The sequence below is a fragment of the Carcharodon carcharias genome, chromosome 5, assembly GCF_017639515.1.
Source record: "Carcharodon carcharias isolate sCarCar2 chromosome 5, sCarCar2.pri, whole genome shotgun sequence".
NCBI lineage: Eukaryota > Metazoa > Chordata > Chondrichthyes > Lamniformes > Lamnidae > Carcharodon > Carcharodon carcharias.
The window spans coordinates 40,094,022-40,113,772 of record NC_054471.1 but is presented as its reverse complement, the minus strand read 5'-3'; the positions used below and the strand labels follow the sequence as shown (position 1 = coordinate 40,113,772).

Genomic DNA, 19,751 nt, shown 5'->3' with positions numbered 1-19,751 from the left:
GTTAGCAGTTGAATTAGGCAAATCTTAATTAGGCCCAGTTCTAAATTCCACTGTAGGAGTGACAAATAATTGCACATGAAAAAAAGGACTGGGCTTTTACAGTTTGTCAAGACAAATTCCAATCCAATAATAGGATTTACATTCACTGACAGATATTGTAACAAAAAAATATAAACAAAGTGCTGGAAATCTGCTGGGCCCGATGGTCTGCATCCTAGGGTTTTAAAGAGGCAGCTACAGAAGCAGTGATTGCTTCGGTTTTGTTTCCAGAATTCCCCAAATTTTAGAAAATAACCCCATTATTCAAGGAGGGGGGAAACAGAGCCATAGCTCTGTTAGCCTGTCAGTTAGGCTGACATCAGTCATCAGGAAGATGCTAGAATCTATTGTGAGGGACATGGTAACAGGCACTTAGAAGATTATAATATAATTAGGTAGAGAACACAGGTTTATGAAAGGGAAATAGTGTTTGACAAATGTGTTAGACTTTTTTGAGTTTGCAACTATTTTTCAATGTATGTTATTTTACAAGATGACTTGAACAGCTTAAGTAACTTAAACATCTTCCAGTAACCGTGTTTAAATGTAATCTAAAATTTTAGTTATTATATTTAATGCTTTAAATTTACCTTCTCTTGGTCTTGAGAGAGAGATCCTAGAACTGTTACCACTTCTATTCATAAACCTAAAAGATTAAAATATGTTATCTCATCCAGCTGCACACAGTCACTAGGTTTTATTTAAAACTGTACTCTGCCCCATTTCAGTCTAAAGCACTGCAGTTCATATACTTTAACTTATTTTCGCATATCAAAAATAGAACATTTTTTTTAAAATCCATAGATATTACAGTGTAATATAATGTTATACAGTGGTTCTATTACTGAACTAGTAATCCAGAGGCCTGGATGAATGATCTAGAGACACAAGTTCAAATCCCACCATGGCAGCTGGGGCATTTAATTCAATTAATTAAAAAAATACCTGGGGCTGAATTTTCCCTGTCAAGGGGGTTGTGCAGGGGCGGGGGGAGGGAGGGAGCGCAAAACTGATTGGCACCCCCGATCGGGTATGCACCGCTATTTTATGCAGGCGGGCCAATTAAGGCCTGCCCAGCGTGACGCACATCCGGAAGCGCTGTGTGCTTCTTGTGCGGGCTGGGGGGATTCCCCGAGTTGGGGCCTTGAGGATCTCCCTGAGGAACAGTTTTGAAAAATTTATTGAAAGTTAAAAAAGAAATTTTAAGGACAGGTCCCTTCATGTGAAACTGTCAACATGAACTGGGACATGTCCATTCATTTTTTCAAAATTTTTTATTCAATTATTTTATTTTATCTAATCCGCCCGAGGATGCGGTTTCATGTAAAATGAGAAGGCCGCCTGGGCTCTTTGCCCACCCACCAACCTTAAGGTGGATGGGCAGCATTCTTAACAACTTTAATTACTTTCTTAATGGCCTTAATAGGCCTTTGACAGTTCAGCGGGTGTGCAGCCCGCCCACATGCCATCACTGCGCGTCATTTTACTCGTCGGCAAGCAGGCCCCGCCCCCACTCGCCAACTGGAAAATTCTTCCCCTGGAATAAAAAGTTGGGATCAGTAATGTTGATGAATAAACTACTGAATTGTTATAAAAACTCACCTGTTCATAATAGCCTTTAGGTAAGGACATCCGCTGTTCTTATCCTGTCTGGCCTATATGTTCCCCCAGACCCATAACAATGCGGTTAACTCTTAACTGCCCTCTGAAATGACCTAGCAAGCCACTCAGTGGTAAGGTGGCTCACCAGATTCTCCTAAAAGGCAATTAAGGATGGGCAATATAATGCCAAAAGCCCTTGAAGGAATAAACATGGGCTATTCCATTGTTTCTGCAGGTCTTTCCTTAACCAACATGGTTTAATTTGAATTATCTGAATTTAAGTCAATAAAAATAATCAAAATCTATCTGCCAAAACATGTCAATGTCACCACTAACACCCTACAATTATGCAAAAAACTAAAACCTAACCAGCATGGCTTAAAGCTTAAAATTTAGTAAAATCCTAATTTAAATAGGTATGTTGGGTGACAATTTACGATGTTTGTTATATTTGCAAAGCAAGCCTCTGAAATCTGCCAGTGAACCTGTTCTCTGATAACAGGTCAGATATCAGCCTTAGTGTGTTATTTATCTGTTCATGATTTCAATATCACTCCCCAACTTTCAGAAATTTAAAAAAAGCTTGCAGTCCTTCCAGTACTTTACAATCCTTCACTTCTTAAAAGGAAGTTGCATTATGGCTAGAGCAGCGACTATAAATCATGCAGAAAGCAAATCTGACCTGGGAAGCAGTGAAAAATGACAACATGAGAGCAAGAGCAAGAGTTCCGAGGTTTTTGGATGCTATTTTGGAGGTCTTGATGGAACAGGTGGAAAGGAAGATAGACATCCTTTCCAGCCTGCAAGTGGTGGCCAACTCTATTAGCACAATTGTGTAATTAACCATAATATAGTGCCCAATAGGTGACTTTACAGTTTCCACTGCAGCTCAAGGAACAGCCACCAATGCCCAAGTTCCGTAGAGGAAGCTTAGACTGCTGTGGTGCAAGTTCAGCTTGCTGCCGTGCAACCTCAGACTGCTGGCATCATAGCTGTAGATTAGTGTGCGCAAAGGGCCTTGCATGGTGTCACAGCAGTCCAGCAATCTGTCCTGTTTCAGATCACCAAGCAGCCACTTTGGGGACTAAATGTCTCCATGGAGTAAGAATCTGTCCGCTCTCAGGATGAAAACATTTATCCTCCCACCCTTGACACCCTGCCAGTCACCTTAATGGTCTACTCTATCAAATTTCTTGTGGCAGTATGGTGTTGATTGTATGCACGCTGCGCATACGTGCACAAGTTGCGCAGTGGAGTCATGGCGCAAGTTACCAGTGCATAACCTTTGTTGCTTAGTAGCCATCCTTATGAGTGGCTGCATAGGCTCAAATGCAGATGGCACAGAGGATGTCATTAACGAAGGCATCATGATTGCCTCGTATGCTATTAGAATTTACAGCATTATTCACTGTCTTTGGTTGCACACCAGCTGAATGTTGAGGGAATGGAATCCTTTTTGGTTTTGGTGAAGCACAAGGCCAACATGCATGCCTGCAAGTGTGCAGTCAATGGTACCCTGCACCACAAGGAAGCTTGCAATCCTTGCAAACCCAGAGTTGACTCTGTCTGCTGGTCTCCAGCAAGAGCAAGAATAAAATGCAGTTAGCTCCCTTTGAATAGAGAGCCTGAATGAATCTTTCATACACAACAGTGAACAGCAAATTGAAAGATGTTGCAATTATCTTGAGATTCAGTCTGGAAGCAGCCTGTTGCATAAAGGTTCACAGCCATAGGCAAGGTGTGCTCCGAGGTTGCAATTGTAGCTGTAGCAGGTGACGGATTTCAGTGAGGATGTCTTTATCAAAGGGTATATGTGCATCACAAACTGCTCCTTATACAGGTTCAGATAGGAGAATTGCAACCTTAATAGAGTGGAAAGATGTGACCTCCTGCTGAGAACCCTTCCGCCCCCCCTTTCAGCAGCTTGTCCTGCTCTGTGAAACCTCTGTTCATTGTCTCAATCACGTTCTATTATAACGGGAATGTCTCCTATTGCATGATGTCTGGGAACAACTCATTTTCACAGAAGCCATGATATCAGGAAAAGGTCCTTCGGCACCAGCCACACCAACCCTATATAATTTTGCCAATTTGAAACAAGCATGGAAATCACCAAACACTTGTAGAATCATAGCAACAGCCAGAAAAAAAATAACCAGCAAATAATCGGTTGATGATCCCTTTAAATAATGCTGCTGAAGAAAGGGTCCGTCTCACTGCGTAAACCTCACATTGCTGAATGTATTTAAGAGTGTGGGGTGGCTGGAGCACTGAACTCCAAAATAGCAGCAACGGGCTAAAATTAATCTTTATGTCATAACCTGTCTGCCCTGCATGCTTCTAATGGAAGTTGGCTGAACAGTGACATTTGACACAATTCATGGTAGAATTGCATATGCACATATCAGATGCCATTTTGGTTCCAAACTGCACAAACTACTAAGCCCAATTTCATGCCCTAATGGTCTAGCATACATATTAATATTGGACTCCATGATGTATAGTAAGGTTTCTAGGTCTGTGGAGCTGCATTCCAGCTAGAGGATGTTGTCTTCAGAAAGGAAGAAAGGGAAGATGTAAAAATTTTGCTAGTTTTTTTTTTAAATAATTTGTTTCTGGAATATGGAGGGCATTAACATGGAAGATTTTATTATCCACCCCTAGTTACCATGCTGATGCTAACAGTAAACCATATAGTATGGCACTGGGGTCGTGTGTAGACCAGACCAGGCAGTGGAGGGGTGGATGGAGTGGCAGTGGGGCAAAGGGGGAAAGTCTCTTCATGATCCAGTTGGCTTTTTACAAAAATCTGCCTGTTTTCTTCACTTTCTGCTGTCAGCCATAATTAAACAGATTTTTTGAATTAAATGGCATACTCGCCATTGTGTTACCCAAACTCACAAATAATAACACAACTACTAACAAGGCTATTGTACTGAAAGAAGAGATGCATCAATTAAAGCACTCTGAAGCCATGTGCACTGAAGCATTTGTAAAGAATCAATCACATGGAACCAAAATCAAATCAGAATGGATTATTTAAACTGAACTTTCAAAAGGGTTTTAGAAAAAGAACAGAATTGATCATTGCTATGTTGGCTTTTGGGACTTTCAACATGGGCTTTTTAAGATTAAAAAGGTAGCAAAATTACTTACTGTTCCCTACTGATGCTCTCGTTTATACCCGTAACTATAGATCCAGATAGAGGGTCCACTTGTGCCCATGTGTCACTGAAGCTTTTCTCTGGCTCTCCATAAATTCCAAATCCAGATTGAATTTCAGAAGATCTCTGCTTATGATCTATTGTTGGCAACAACGATGACACCCCACATTGGTGTTGTTGCAAAGGAGCGACAGCAAAATTTGCAGTTGTGACTGTTCCAGCACAAGCTCCTAAAGACGAATTTTGTTCATTTCCTTCTCTTCTGTCTGTTTTCATTTGTAAAACAGTAGCTGAAGATTCTGCAGCAGACTTGGTGGGTAGTAGTGATGAGGCAGGAATCAGCTGCAAGGCATTTTGGGATGACGTCTGCATAACAAGTTTTAAACATTTAGAAAGCAAATAAAGTTGAGAAAAGGTGCAAGTTCCAATGTGGTTACATATTTAAATGTCAGTATGAGAGTATAGATGTACCAAGTAGAATAGCCAGAGCAAACTTTTCTTTATATAGAACATATTCACACAGATTAAAGTCTGATTCTGCAATATTTCAGGCTGACCTTCTACTATACTATAACAGTCATTATTAACCGTTCATGAGAAAAGTATAGTAGGTGACTGGTAAGCCAGTTAAGATTACAAGTAGAGTTGTGTTAAGAACGCACTGGGAAGAGAGATGTTGAAGACTACGAGCACTCTTGCAGGAATGTCTGGAGTGTAATGAATACAAGTATTCATGGGCATGCACCACAAATGATAGCAGATAATTTTACCACTAAAATGATCTTATGTATCAACAATATATACACAGAACGTAATTACATATTGGAACAGCATTTGTACTACAAGATTAATCATATAAAAGATATGATGAGGCAAACTTTAGTTGCTTTTGCAAGGAACTCTCTGCATGCGAGTTACTATTACTAGCAGTTTCATGAGCACTGCATGCAATGGCTTATGTTCCTTCAATGATTTGATAAACAAAAAGCAATAAGCAGACATCTCTGTATTTCACCATCATCATGGGAGGGTAATGGCATTGTGGTATTGTCATTGAACTGGTAATCCAGAGGCCCAGGGTAATGCTCTGGAGACCCGGGACCATGGTAGTTGGTGGAATTTGAATTCAATAAAAATCTGGAATTAAAAGTCTAATGATGAAACAAATCACAAAATAATCACGGAACCATTGTCAATTGTCGTAAAAACCCATCTGCTTCACATCTGCCCTCCTTACCTGGTCTAGTCTATATGTGACTCCAGACCCACAACAACCTGCCCAGTTGTATCAAAGAGTCAGTAAAAAGGAATGAAACTGAACGGACCACCCAGCATCGACATAGGCACGGGAAACTAAGCCCTGTCGACCCTGCAAAGACCTCCTCACTAACCTCTGGTGCCAAAATTGGGAGAGCTGTCTCACAGACTAGTCAAGCAACAGCCTGACATAGTCATCTTCATGGAATCATATCTTACAGATGATGTCCCAGACATCGCCATCATTGGGTATGTCCTGTCCCATCAGGAAGGAGCTGGCCTGGGAGTCCTCAACATCGACTCTGGACCAGATTCATGGGCAAGGAAACCTCCTGCTGATTACCACATACCACCCACTCTCAGCTGATGAATCGTTGCTCTTTTATGTTGAACACCACTTGGAAGAAGCACTGAGGGTGGCAAGGGCGCAGAATGTGTCTGGGTGGGGAACTTCAATGTCTATTATCATGAGTGGCTCGAAAGCACCACTACTGACCGAGCTGGCCAAGTCCTAAAGGACATAACTGCTAGACTGTGGCAGGTGGTGACGGAAGCAGTAAGAGGGAAAACATACTTGACCACATCCTCGCCAACCTGCCTACTGCAGATGCATCTGTCCAAGACAGCATCAGCAGGAGTGATCACCGCACAGTCCATATGAAGACCAAGTCCCCCCTTCACGAGGGGATACCCTCCATTGTGTTGTGTGGCACTACCACCGTGTCAAATGGGATAGGTTTCGAACAGATCTAGCAACTCAAGACTGGGCATTCATGAGGCGCTGTCAGCCATCAGCAGCAGCAGAATTGTACTCGAGCACAATCTGTAACCGCATGGCCCAGCATATCCCCCAATGTACCATTACCATCAAGCCAGGGGATCAACCCTGGTTCAATGAAGAGTGCAGGAAGGCATGCCTGGAGCAGCACCAGGCATACCTAAAAATGAAGTATCAACCTGGTGAAGCTACAACACAGGACTACTTGCATGCCAAACAGCATGAGCAGCAAGTGATAGACAGAGCTAAGCGATCTCACAACCAATGGATCAAATCTAAGCTCTGCAGTCCTGCCACATCCAGTCATAAATGGTGGTGGGTAATTAAACAACTCACTGGAGGTGGCGGCTCTACAAATATTCCCATTCTCAATGATAGAGGAGCCCAGGACTTCCCTGCAAAAGATAAGTCTGAAATGTTTGCTACAATCTTCAGTCAGAAGTGTCGAATGGAAAATCCATCTCGGCCTCCTCCAGAGGTCCCCAGCATCACAGATGTCGGTCTTCAGCCAATTCAATTCACTCCACATGATATCAAGAAACGGCTGAAGGCACTGGATACTACAAAGGTTATGGGCCCTGACAATATTCTGGCAATAGTACTGAAGACGTGTGCTCCAGAACTTGCCGTGCCCCTAGCAAAGCTGTTCCAGTACGGCTACAACACTGGCATCTACCCGGCTATGGGGAAAATTGCCCAGGTATGTCCTGCGCACAAAAAAAAGGAGCAGGGCAAATGCAACCTGGCCAATTACCACCCCATCAGATTACTCTTGATCTTCAATAAAGTAATGGAAGTGGTTATCAGCAGTTTGTGTTCCGCCAGGGCCACTCAGCACCTGACTTCATTACAGCCTTGGTTCAAACATGGACAAAAGAGCTGAACTTCCAAGGTAAGGCAAGACTGCATTTCAGGGCTGCATTTGACCAAGTGTGGCATCAAGGAGCCCTAGCAAAACTGGAGTTAGTGGGAATCAGGTGGAAAACTCTCTGCTGGTTGGAGTCATATCTCGCACAAAGGAAGATGATTGTGGTTGTTGGGGGTCAATCATCTCAGTTCCAGGACATCACTGCAGGAGTTCCTCAGGGTAGTGTCCTCCGCCCAATCATCTTCAGCTGCTTCATCAATTACTTTCTTTCCATCATAAGGTCAGAAGTGGGGATGTTCGCTGACAATTGCACATTGCTCAGCACCATTCACAACTCCTCAGGTACTGAAGCAGTCCATATCCAAATGCAGCAAGATCTGGACAATATCGAGCTTGGGCTGATAAGTGGCAAGTAACATTCACACCATACAAGTGTCAGGCAATGACCATCTCCAACAAGAGAGAATCTAACCGTTGCCCCTTGACATTCAATGGCATTACCATCGCTGAATCCCCCACTATCAACATCCTAGGGGTTACCATTGACCAGACACTGAAGTGGACTAGCCATATAAATACTGTGGCTACAAGAGCAGGTGAGTGGCTAGGAATACGGCAGTGAGTAACTCACCTCCTGACTCCAAAGCCTGTACACCATCTACAAGCCGCAAGTCAGGAGTGTGACAGAATACTCCCACAGAATCACACAGTGCAGAAGAGGCCCTTCAGCCCATCGAGTCTGCACCGACACGTGAGAAACACCTGGCCTACCTACCTACCTAATCCCATTTACCAGCACTTGGCACATAGCCTTGAATGTTATGACGTGCCAAGTGCTCATCCAGGTGCTTTTTAAAGGATGTGAGGCAAACCACACATGGCAGTGCATTCCAGACCGTCACCACCCTCTGGGTAAAAAAGTTTTTCCTCATATCCCCACTAAATCTCCTGCCCCTCACCTTGAACTCATGCCCCCTTGTGACTGACCCTTCAACTAAGGGGAACAGCCGCTCGTATCCACCCTGTCCATGCTCCTCAATCTTGTACACCTCGATCAGGCTGCCCCTCAGTCTTCTCTGCTCCAACGAAAACAACCCAAGTCTATCCAACCTCTCTTCATAACTTAAATGTTTCATCCCAGGCAACATCCTGGTGAATCTCCTCTGCACCCCCTCCAATGCAATCACATCCCTCCTATAAGGTGGCGACCAGAACTGCACAGAGTACTCCAGCTGTGGCCTCAACAAGGTTCTATACAACTCCAACATGACCTCCCTACTTTTGTAATCTATGCCTGGATGAGTGCAGCTCCAACAACACTCGGGAAGTTTGACACCATCCAGGACTAAGCTGCCCACTTGATTGGAACCCCGTCCAAAAAAATTCACTCCCTCCACCACCAACAAATTGTGGCAGTAGTGTGTACCATCTACAAGATGCACTGCAGAAGCTCACCAAAGCCCCTTAGGCAGCACTTCCAAACCCATGACCACTACTATCTAGAAGGGCAAGAGCATCAGATACATCACTTGGAAGTTCTCCTCCAACCCTGACTTGAAAATATATTGCCTTTCGTTCACTGTTGCTGGGTCAAAATCCTGGAACTCCCTCCCTCTCACATGGACAAGAAGCCAGCTCACCATCACCTTCTCAAGAACAATTAGGGATGGGCAATAATTGCTGGCTGAGCCAGCAACGTCCACATGCCATAAATGAATTTTTAAAAACATACTTATATTAGAGGTAAAGGATGTATGACAATATTGTATACTACCACTGCATTAAAGCAGAGAATGAATGGCTATATCTTTAAAAAATGACTATTTTATTATAAGTTGGTTTACATTGAATTACAGGGAAGTGAACAAAGAGCAGTTTTGTATTTTGTTTTCAACATTCACGAAGTGCGGACGGATGAAAACCCACATGCAGAAGGAAAATATTTAATGAAAACTGATAGCTGCATTAGGTGCTTTTTACACATGATCAGGTACATAAATGAAAATAATAAAACTTGTAAAAAATTTCACAGCACATTAAACATTTGCTGGTTTATTTGTTCCAAAATGATAAGAGATCGGAGTACATGCTTTAAAAAGATACAGAAACTTAATAGAATGTCATCCCATGCAGCAGCAGAGCACTACACAGCTGAAGCAATGGTAACCATCCACTTGAACTAGGAAAAGTTTATTATTTTGGATGACATTCTTTGAAAATGTGAAAAAGGGGCTGAAGTGCAATGCACAAACTTCTCATCTGAGCTACACAAACCAAGTATTTTTTTTTAGGGTGAGGAATTAAAAAAAATGCTAGTAGCTGTGTGATTCAGGTCAAACTTGACTAAAAGTTATGTGCATTCATCCATCTTTTGACGTTTGGATTTGTCTTGTGTCAGACAATTCCAAAATATAATTATGAACTGCATTTTTAAATATCGTGTGCAATATATTCCATGTTTTCAAAATATCAGGTAGGTGTCATTCGTATAGGTAGACAGATCTCACCTGCAGTATTTCTTGCTCCCGGTCCTGAGTTAACTTCAGTTGCACTTTCAGTTGTTCCAGTTTCTGCTCCAGTGATTTGATCTCATCAGATTTGGATGCTGTGAACATTTCCTCTTCAATTTATTGAAAAAAAAAACATTTCAATATTTAAACAGGCAACTGATTTTTATAAAAAATGTTAGGCCATGTGATAACACACGATCAGAATTCATAATAGAACGTTGCGCTGACAGATAATTTCACCACCAAAATGAAACCACTTACAAGGACAAAAGGAGCTTTTTCATTATGAACTTAACCAATTGCAAAAGGTTGATGAGATGATTCATTTAAGCACATGACACTTTCTCTTCAGAAAAGCAAAATCAAGCCATTTTAGACATAAAGCTAGTAAAATGGCCAGAGTCTCCCAATAATCTGCTGGAACACATTATCCAAATAAAAGCTGGTTGCTCTAAAGATTGAGTACCTATCTGGAGTATTCAAGTGAAGCCAATTGGAAGCAATTTTTCATAAGAGCATAATTGAAATCTGAAAGACTCTCCCCTAAAAGGCTGTGGATGTTGAGTCAAATGAAAATTTTACAGACCAAGGTTACTTAATTCTTGTTAGGCAAGAGCATTGAAAGATATGGAGCAAAGGCAGGTAAAATGGAGTAGTAGCTCAGACCATAATTAAAATGATTGGCAAAACAGGTTCTGAAGAGGAATCATGTTGGACTTGAAACGTTAACTTTGTTCTCTCCATAGAAACTACCAGGCCTGTTGAGTTTTTCCAGCACTTTGTTTTTATTTCAGATCTCTAGTGCCACAGTATTTTACTTTTATTCCAAAGGACTAAATGGCCTACTCCTGTACCTTTAAAACAACTTCCATTTAAAATAGGGTAAGCTTTCATTTTTGAAGACATCAGAACATTTTTAGATAAGTGACTGTTGGAAGTGCCATTTTTTGGGTTAGGTGTTAAACCGAGGTCTCATTTGCCTCCTCAAGTGGACGCAAAAGATACCATGGCATTATTTCAAAGAAGAGCAGGGGAGTTATCCCTGGTGCCTTGGTCAATATTTGTTTCTCAATCAACAAAACGTACAGATTATTGCTGCTTATGGGAGTTTGCTGTACACAAATTAGCTGCTGCATTTCCTACATTACAACCAAAGTATTTCATTGGCTCTAAAGCACTTTGGTATGCCCAGTGGTTGTGAAAAGTATTATATACTTGCAAGTCGTTTTGTTTCCCTTTTCATAGAAACCTACCATTTAGAGTCATAGAGGTCTACAGCACAGAAAAAGGCCCTTCGGCCCATCAAGTCTGCACTGGTCAATCAAGTACCTAACTATTCTAATTCCATTTTCCAGCACTAGGCCCATAGCCTTGTATGCCATGGCATCGTACGTGCACATCCAAATACTTCTTAAATGTTATGAGGGTTTCTGCCTCTACCACCCTTTCAGGCAGAGAGTTCCAGGTTCCCACCACCCTCTGGGTGAAAAAAATCTTCTTCACATCCCCTCTAAACCTCCTGCCCCTTACCTTAAATCTACGCTCCCTGGTTATTGATCCGTCCACCAAGGGGAAAAGTTCTTTCCTGTCTACCCTATCTATGCCCCTCATAATTTTATACACCTCAATCAGGTCCCCACCCGCCCCCCCCAAAAAATCTCCTCCGCTCCAGGGAAAATAACCCCAGTCTATTCAACCTCTCCTCATAAACTATCCAGCCCAGGCAACATCCTGGGAAATCTCTTCTGCACTTTCTCCAGTGCATTCACATCCTTCCTATAATGCGGATTCCAGAGCTGTATGCAATACTCTAGCTGTGGCCTAATCAGCGTTTTAACCTCCCTGCTCTTATATTCTATGCCTTGGCTAATAAAGACAAGTATCCCATATGCCTTCTTAACTACTTTATCTACCTGTCCCGCTACCTTAAGGGACCAGTGGACATGCACACCAAGGTCCCTCTGATCCTCAGTACTTCCCAGTGTCCTACCATTCATCATGTATTCCCATGCCGTTTGTCCTGCCCAAGTGCATCACCTCACTCTTATCCAGATTAAATTCCATTTGCCACTGATCAACCCATCTGACCAGCCCATCTATATCCTCCTGTAAGGCTATCCTCCTCGCTTTTTACCACCCCACCGATTTTTGTGTCATCTGCGAACTTACTATCAACCCTCCTACATTCAAGTCTAAATCGCTTATATATACCTCAAACAGCAAGGGACCTGTGGAACCCCACTGAACACAGGCATCCAGTCACAAAAACACTCCTTGACCATCACCCTCTGCTTCCTGTCATTCAGCCTATTCTGGATCCAATTTGCCAAATTGCCTTGGATCCCATGAGCTCTTATCTTCATTATCAGTCTCTCATGCAGGACCAAATCAAAAGCCTTGCTGAAGTCCAAGTAGACTACGTCAAATGCATTGTCCTCATCTACATACCTGGTCACCTCTTCGAAAAATTCAATCAATTTGGTCAGACATGACCTCCCCTTAACAAAATCATGCTGACTGTCCTTGATTAATCCCTGCCTCTCCAAGTGTAGATTAATTCTGTCCCTCAGAATTGCTTCCAATAGTTTCCCCACTACTGAGGTTAGACTGCCTAGCCTGTAGTTCCCTGATTTATCCCTTCCTCCCTTCTTGAATAATAGTACCACATTGGCTGTCCTCCAGTCCTCTGGCACCTCTCCTGTGGCCAGAGAGGTATTGAAAATTATTGCCAGTGCCTCTGCTATCTCCTCCCTTGCCTCACTCAACACCCTGGGATACATTTCATCTGGGCCTGGAGATTTAACTACTTTTAAGCCTGCCAGACCACTTAGAACCTTCTCCCTTTCTATGCTCATTTCTTTAATTATATCACAGTCCTTCTGCCTGATTTCCATACCAACGTCATCCCTCTCACTTGTGAACACCGACACAAAGTATTAATTTAGAACCCTACCTATGTCTTTCGGCTCCACACATAAATTATCACTATGGTCCTTAATGGGCCCTAATCTTTCCCTAGTTATCCTCTTACTCTTAATGTACTTGTAAAATAACTTTGGATTTTCCTTTATTTTACCTGCCAATGTTTTTTCATGCTCCCTTTTTGCTCCGCTAATTTCCTTTTTAAGTTTCCCCCTACACATTCTGTAGAAGATTTAGAAAGCAAGGGCTGGGATTCTCTGGCCCCATCGTGGCGGTACCCACCATGGGAGATTTGGCAGCCCAGCCAAAAGTTCATTGACCTTCGGCAGGACCTGACGATCCCGGCAGCGGGCAGAGCCAGAAAATTGCACCCATGTTTTCAAATTTTTATTTTTATAAAATCTTGACTTTAGGGATGCGGTTGGTATGGCAATATGCTTTGTCAATGAACAACAGCCGACAGGCCAGCACAAACGCCATCTGGGAGGCAAGCAAAAACTGGACAGCTTCTCCACAGAAGACAAAAAGCCCCAGTAATTTCCAGTGTACTAGTTACAAGTTATGATAATAGGAAAAAAAAGCATACTCCATTCCTCCTTTTCTTTGTGTTGGCTTCGCGCAATGTGATCCTTAGCTCGAATTTCTTCAAAACACATCTCTTTATCTCCAGAAAAGAGAACATCTTTATGGTACATGATGACTTGCTGCAGTTCACCGGGTGCTTCCTGAATTTTACCGTGACCATCGTTTTGATGCACAAGCTTAGATGCATTTGAAATTCTAAATGGATAATAGAAATTAGAAAACTTTTGAGCTGGTTATCAAAATCAGTCCATCTGCAGAATAAAAATTATCCAGAGCCACACAGAAGATATAAATGGAAGACATCATGTTAGATAAGCAAATGTTAGTTAAGCAAATCTGTTATGTGTTGGTACTCCGACATGAGTTCATTATATTTTATTCTGTGAAGTACTTGGAAGTGTTTCAATGTGACAGTTCTAAATAAATATAAGTATTGTTTATTGTACTCTATTCCCTGTCCTGTCTGGAGAGATGGGGAAGTGAGCCCAAGATTAACAAACAGCTTTTAATATACTTAAGCTTGCTGTTATGCCTATGAACATTGAGCAATAGAAATAGACTTGATGAACAGCGAGGGAATTGGTGGCAAGAGCATAGAATTTGTGGCAGCTTTTCCTGATATTGGTCTGAAAGAAGTTAAGACTCATCCAAGACTAAATTTAGGTTGAGGCATAAAGAAAAATAAGAAACATTGGAAATGCTCATCAGGTTTTTAGCATCTACAGATGGAGAAACAGAATTAATATTTCAGATCAATGACCATTCAACAGAAACAGATAAGCATTTCCTGCATTTACAGCATCTAATTGATACAAAATTGGCTGAGTGACAGGAAACAGATAATAGTGGTTAGTGGTTCTTTTTCAGACTGAAGGGAAGTTATGGTGGAGTTCGCCAATGTTTGGTGTTCAGACCCTTGCTCTTCTGGATATATATTAATGACTTAGACTTTAATGTATAGGGCACAATTTCAAAATTTGTGGATGATACAAAACTTGGAAATATTGTGAACTGTGAGGGGGATAGTCTAGAATTCCAAAAAGACATAGACAGGTTGGTGGAATGAGCAGGCAAGTGGCAGATTAAACTTCATGCAGAGAACTGAGTGATTCATTTTGGCAGGAAGATGTGGAAAGGCAATATAAAATAAAGGGTACAATTGTAAAGGGGTGCAGGAGCAGAGAAACTTGAATATACAAGTGCATAAATCATTGAAGGTGGCAGGACAAGTTGAGAGCAATTAAAAAAAGGATATAGCATCTTAGGCTTTATCAATAGAGGCACTGAGTGCAGAAGCAAGGAAGGTGTGAAACTTATAAAGCAAACACTGGTTTGGCCTCAACTGGAGAATTGTGCCCAGTTTTGGATAGATTGGAGGAGTTGGGACTGTTTTCCTGGGAAATGGTCGAGGTGAGATTTGATAGAGGTATTTAAAGTCCAAGATAATACGGCCATTAAAATACATGTACTTACAAACTGTTAGACTCTGTACCACAAGGAGCAAGTGTAGGTTGCTGTCCATTACAGCCATTATGTATGCTGTTCTGTAATACCTGTGGATGCAAATCCTGAAAAAATATATTTACAGGTAAAATGTCAGAGGTTAGTCTGGGGTTTTGATTTGAAGTTCCAAGCACCAATACTACAACATTGAAAATAAAAAAATTCTCTCTAATCTCATCTCTCCTTTTCTTCAGAAAGAATCATCTCTTTGCTACAAAACTTGGAAGTATTGTGAACTGTGAGGGGGATAGTCTAGAACTCCAAAATGACATAGCAAGTTGGTCTCTTTGCTTGGAAACCACTGATAGCTTATCCAAGCAGTCACTATATTTTTTGCATGAGTCTAAACAAGTAAACTATTTGATTGTGAGGACATTATAGCAAAGCACAAGCCCAAGGGACAAAACAAAACAATACCATAGTTCTCTGAAGATGTGATAATGCAGTAATTTATCAGGTAATTCTGACAGCAAATAGATGAACAGTGACAAGCTTATATTACATTAACTAAAATTAGCACATAACTTAAGGTGACAATCGAAAATGGTTACCTGAGATTTGGGAAATGTCTCTAGACCCACAGGCCCTGCATTCAAACCAAATTTATTCAAAGCAGACAAGTCTTGACTGACAAACTGGGAATTCTCCAAAGATCCATGTAGAAAGCCTAAACATATAGAATAATTAATTTAAATGCTACTAATATGCAGCCTTTTACATTTACAAATACTTAACCATTTGTCACAATCCCTCCTAAATGAGAAAATGCAAAGATCTCAGGAGTAGGCTATTCGGACAAACCGACACACACACACACACACATAGACACACACTCTTAGCATCTACACTGTCAAGACCCCTCAGAAATTTATGTTTCAAAAAGATCACCTCTCATTGTTCTAAAATCCAATGAGTAAAGACCAAACCTGCTCAACCTTTCCTCAAAACAACCACTTCATCCCAGGAATCAATAGAGTGAACCTTCTCTGAACTATTTCCAATATAAGTAGAACCATCCTTAAATAGGGGGAACAAAATTTGCACCTGGAATACTGCTATCTATACAGTTGCAGAATAAATTCCCTACTTTTATACTCCACCCACCTTGCAATAAAGGCTAACGTTTCATTTGTTTCCTAATTAGTTGCTGTACCTGCATGCCAAGTTTTTATGTGATTCATACACAAGGACACCCAGATCCCTCAGAACTGTATTCTATAATCTCTCGCTATTGAAATAATATTCTGCACTTTTACTCTTCCAACCAAAGCGGATAACTTCACATTTTCCAACATTTTACACCATGTGCCAAATTTTCGCCACTGACTTAACCCATCTATATCCCTTTGCAGACTCCATATCGTCCTCAACTCGCTTTCTCACCTACATTTGGTCAACAAATTTGGCCCAAAATACATTTGGCCCTTCATCCAGGCATTAATATAAATTGTAAATAATTGGGGCCCCAACACTGATCATTGCAGCACCAACAAGTATCTAACCTTCACAATGGGCAGCAGTTATTCAAAATCTAGGCTGTCTTGGATAACTCTTATTCTGGGATATCTAAATATCTGTAGTTTGAATCTTGAAGTTAGCTTGCTTCTCAAACGGAAATCTGGTACGATATACAAGCTGCAGATGGTGGACCTTTTGATTCTGTACATCTTTAAGCATTGGTAGATCTTAAATGGGGCATTGCTTCCACGCAGCATGTTTGTTGCTGTGCAGCACATTCCTGATTGCCACGTGGCCTTGTACCTACCATATATACTTGTGTAAACGTTGAATTTTGGAGACCCATTTTTAGGCAAAATGTTAAGGGGTCGATTTTTTCCAGGGGTAATATTTTTGATAGGTTTACTTTCAACTACCAACATTCAAGGCTCTCACAGCCAGCAGAGAACCATGCTGGATTTCCAGTTTCTCCATTTCAGATGCTCGCAGGGAAGTGGATTGGAGCAAGACGAAAGCTTAAAATGGCAAGTTCTTAATAACCCCTTTTCTTTTCCAATGGGGACATCGGACTGTTCATGACAGCTCCATGAGCATATTCCATTTCTGAGACAGTCCACACACACGTACACACACACACACACACACACAGACACACTCCAATCTTACCTTCATCATTTCAACAAGTAAACTTTTACTAAAGTTCTCTGATATCTCAGTGAGCAAATTGCATACCATGGTCTAGCACCGATGCAGAACAATCAGAAAACTCAGTGAGCCAAGTCAGAACAGTGTCTCCTTGGAAAGTCAGGGGTCAAATTTTACATGAGATGGACTATTACTTGAGTATATACAGTGCTCAGTTTAGAGGGAAAATTGTTTTAAGCCCACCGCTTCCAGATTGCAAGTGGTGATCGACTTCATGCAGATTCAACTGTGATGTAGCATCTGGCATCTCAGCTTTCGCTGCAACACGAGCAAAAACCACTTAATGTGAATGTCAATGCTCAAAGGAGTAAAACAGTCCAGTAATCTGTGCTCCAGCACATTACTTGGATAGCCGAGGCACTAGCCCGAAGCAGTAGCACTGGAACCATGGAGCACGACCTACTGTCCTTTCTCAGGATGGCAGCATTTGTGCACTCACTACAGCCACTTCACTTCATCCTTGCTATTGCCTTACAGCCAGCCAACCCAGACTGCTGCTGCACATACAGAGGAAGTGCTGTCTGAATCTGCACCTTCAAGATCCAGAGCTGCTCGAGGGCACCTTATAAGACCATTGATAGCCCTCCCATTGAAAGTCAGGAGCCTTCTACCAGCCGTGCTCCAGCCACTGGTGTAGCACGTAAAAGAGCACTATAACAGGCAAAGGTACCCGCAAGACAGGCACTAAGAGAATGCAGAAGGTAATTAGTTGAACATTGCATGGAATGTACGATGTAGTGTTTGATAAGGTTGGTATGAAATTACTGTCCTTTGGTTTCTTTCATTTCAGGATTATGGTTAAGAGGACACTGTGGTGACTTGTAATAGAGGGATGGGGAAAGTGTTCACCAGTGGGATCTGGGGTTTAATTCACGAGAACTGGAGTCTGATAATGCACACAGACAGCTAATCCAGATTGTGGATGAACTGGCTGTCTCCTCCCTTCCTTCACCCAAGATGGTGGCAGGGGCTCATGATGGCCAAGTTGTGTAGGCTGCAACAGACTACCACACATTAGTACACCCACTCCAGTGAGTACTGGAGGGCCCCTCCCAAGTGGTCCAGGCAGCTGGGTCATTGCTTCATCAGCCTAATGGTCTGCTCAATGATGTTCATCATACCATGGCTCTCATCGTATGAGTGTTGGCCATGTCTGGGGGGCTTGCAGAGAGTAGACATGAGCCAGATGTAGATTGGAAAGCCTTTCTCACTGAGCACCCATCCTGTGGTTTGATGTAGTGACTGGAAGACTGCTGGCACAGCGGGATGAACACAGACTGCTGCCAGATAGCGGGCATTCACCAGCATGATGTCACACCAACTGCATATTAAGTAAGTGGAAGTCTTTGCAGTTACCGTACAGCTCACCATTGAGATACGGCACCTACAAATCCTCATACAGTCAATGAGACCATGCACCACAGAGAAGCCCGCTAACCTGGTAAAGCCACGTGCATGCTCCTCCTCCTTCTCTCTGTTCAGGGAGAAGACAACGAAGTCCAATCTCTTGGTGTACAGAGCCTCTGTGACATCCCAGATGCAGCGATGGACTGGGAACTACCAGGTGTTTGCTATATTGTCTTCCAGCAGCCTGGAAGTTTCTGCTGCCGGCAAGATTCTGGGCCACTGTCACCGTGACGTCCACTGGCACTGTTGTCCTTGACCTACTCTGAGGATGCAAGTCAGTTTCCAAGAATTGGCATGGTTCTGTGACCACCTCCTTGATGAAGCACAACAACCGAGCACACTGCTCTGAGCTGAGGTGCAGATATAAGTGGCCCCTGATAATCTAAGCTGGGCAAGACCTCCTGCTGAGAGTCTTCCTCCTCCTACCTCACCATGCAGCTTGTTTTCTTTGCTGCCTCTTCTCCATCTTCCTCTGATGCTCCAGTTCATGGTAGACTGCAACTATAGCCCTATGTCTGGGAGCAAGTAGTGTACTCAGAGGCCTTTCAGTAACAACTAATGACTTCTGAAAGTTCAGCACCAATCCCAGCAGACTTTACCAACTGTTCAGAAGTCTTCCAACAACTCTGTACTCCTACAAACTCTGCAAGAGCTAGTAAATTGTAATAAGCTACTAACCTGCAAGTCGAATGATCCCTCCAAATAGTAATGGTGGAGGAAGCCTTTTACAGCTTCAGCTGTGTCTTGGTTAAGAGACAGCTTTAACTACAGTGATGATGTGCAAGTTGAGCATCAAATCAGCATTAGACTTCCAGCATACAAATGCAATGTCCACGCTACTGCCCACAACATGATCATCAAGCTGGGTCATACCAGGGGTACTTGGCAATATAGTGTACTCCCAAAGTGTAGTGCTCAGAATTAATGTTCAAGCTGAGACCTAATCAGTGATT

General features: G+C 42.2%; 1 protein-coding gene across 1 annotated transcript in view; it reads right to left on the bottom strand.

Annotated features, from left to right (window-relative positions):
• bub1 (BUB1 mitotic checkpoint serine/threonine kinase) overlaps nucleotides 1-19,751 on the bottom strand; it is a 67,031-nt gene that overhangs the window by 40,558 nt on the left and 6,722 nt on the right. The window contains exons 6-11 of the mRNA XM_041188295.1: nucleotides 15,780-15,895; nucleotides 15,199-15,293; nucleotides 13,727-13,920; nucleotides 10,216-10,328; nucleotides 4,798-5,171; nucleotides 630-685 (exon numbers count right to left, since the gene is read on the bottom strand). Coding sequence (XP_041044229.1) covers nucleotides 630-685; nucleotides 4,798-5,171; nucleotides 10,216-10,328; nucleotides 13,727-13,920; nucleotides 15,199-15,293; nucleotides 15,780-15,895 — 948 coding nt within the window. The remainder of the gene's footprint in view (nucleotides 1-629; nucleotides 686-4,797; nucleotides 5,172-10,215; nucleotides 10,329-13,726; nucleotides 13,921-15,198; nucleotides 15,294-15,779; nucleotides 15,896-19,751) is intronic.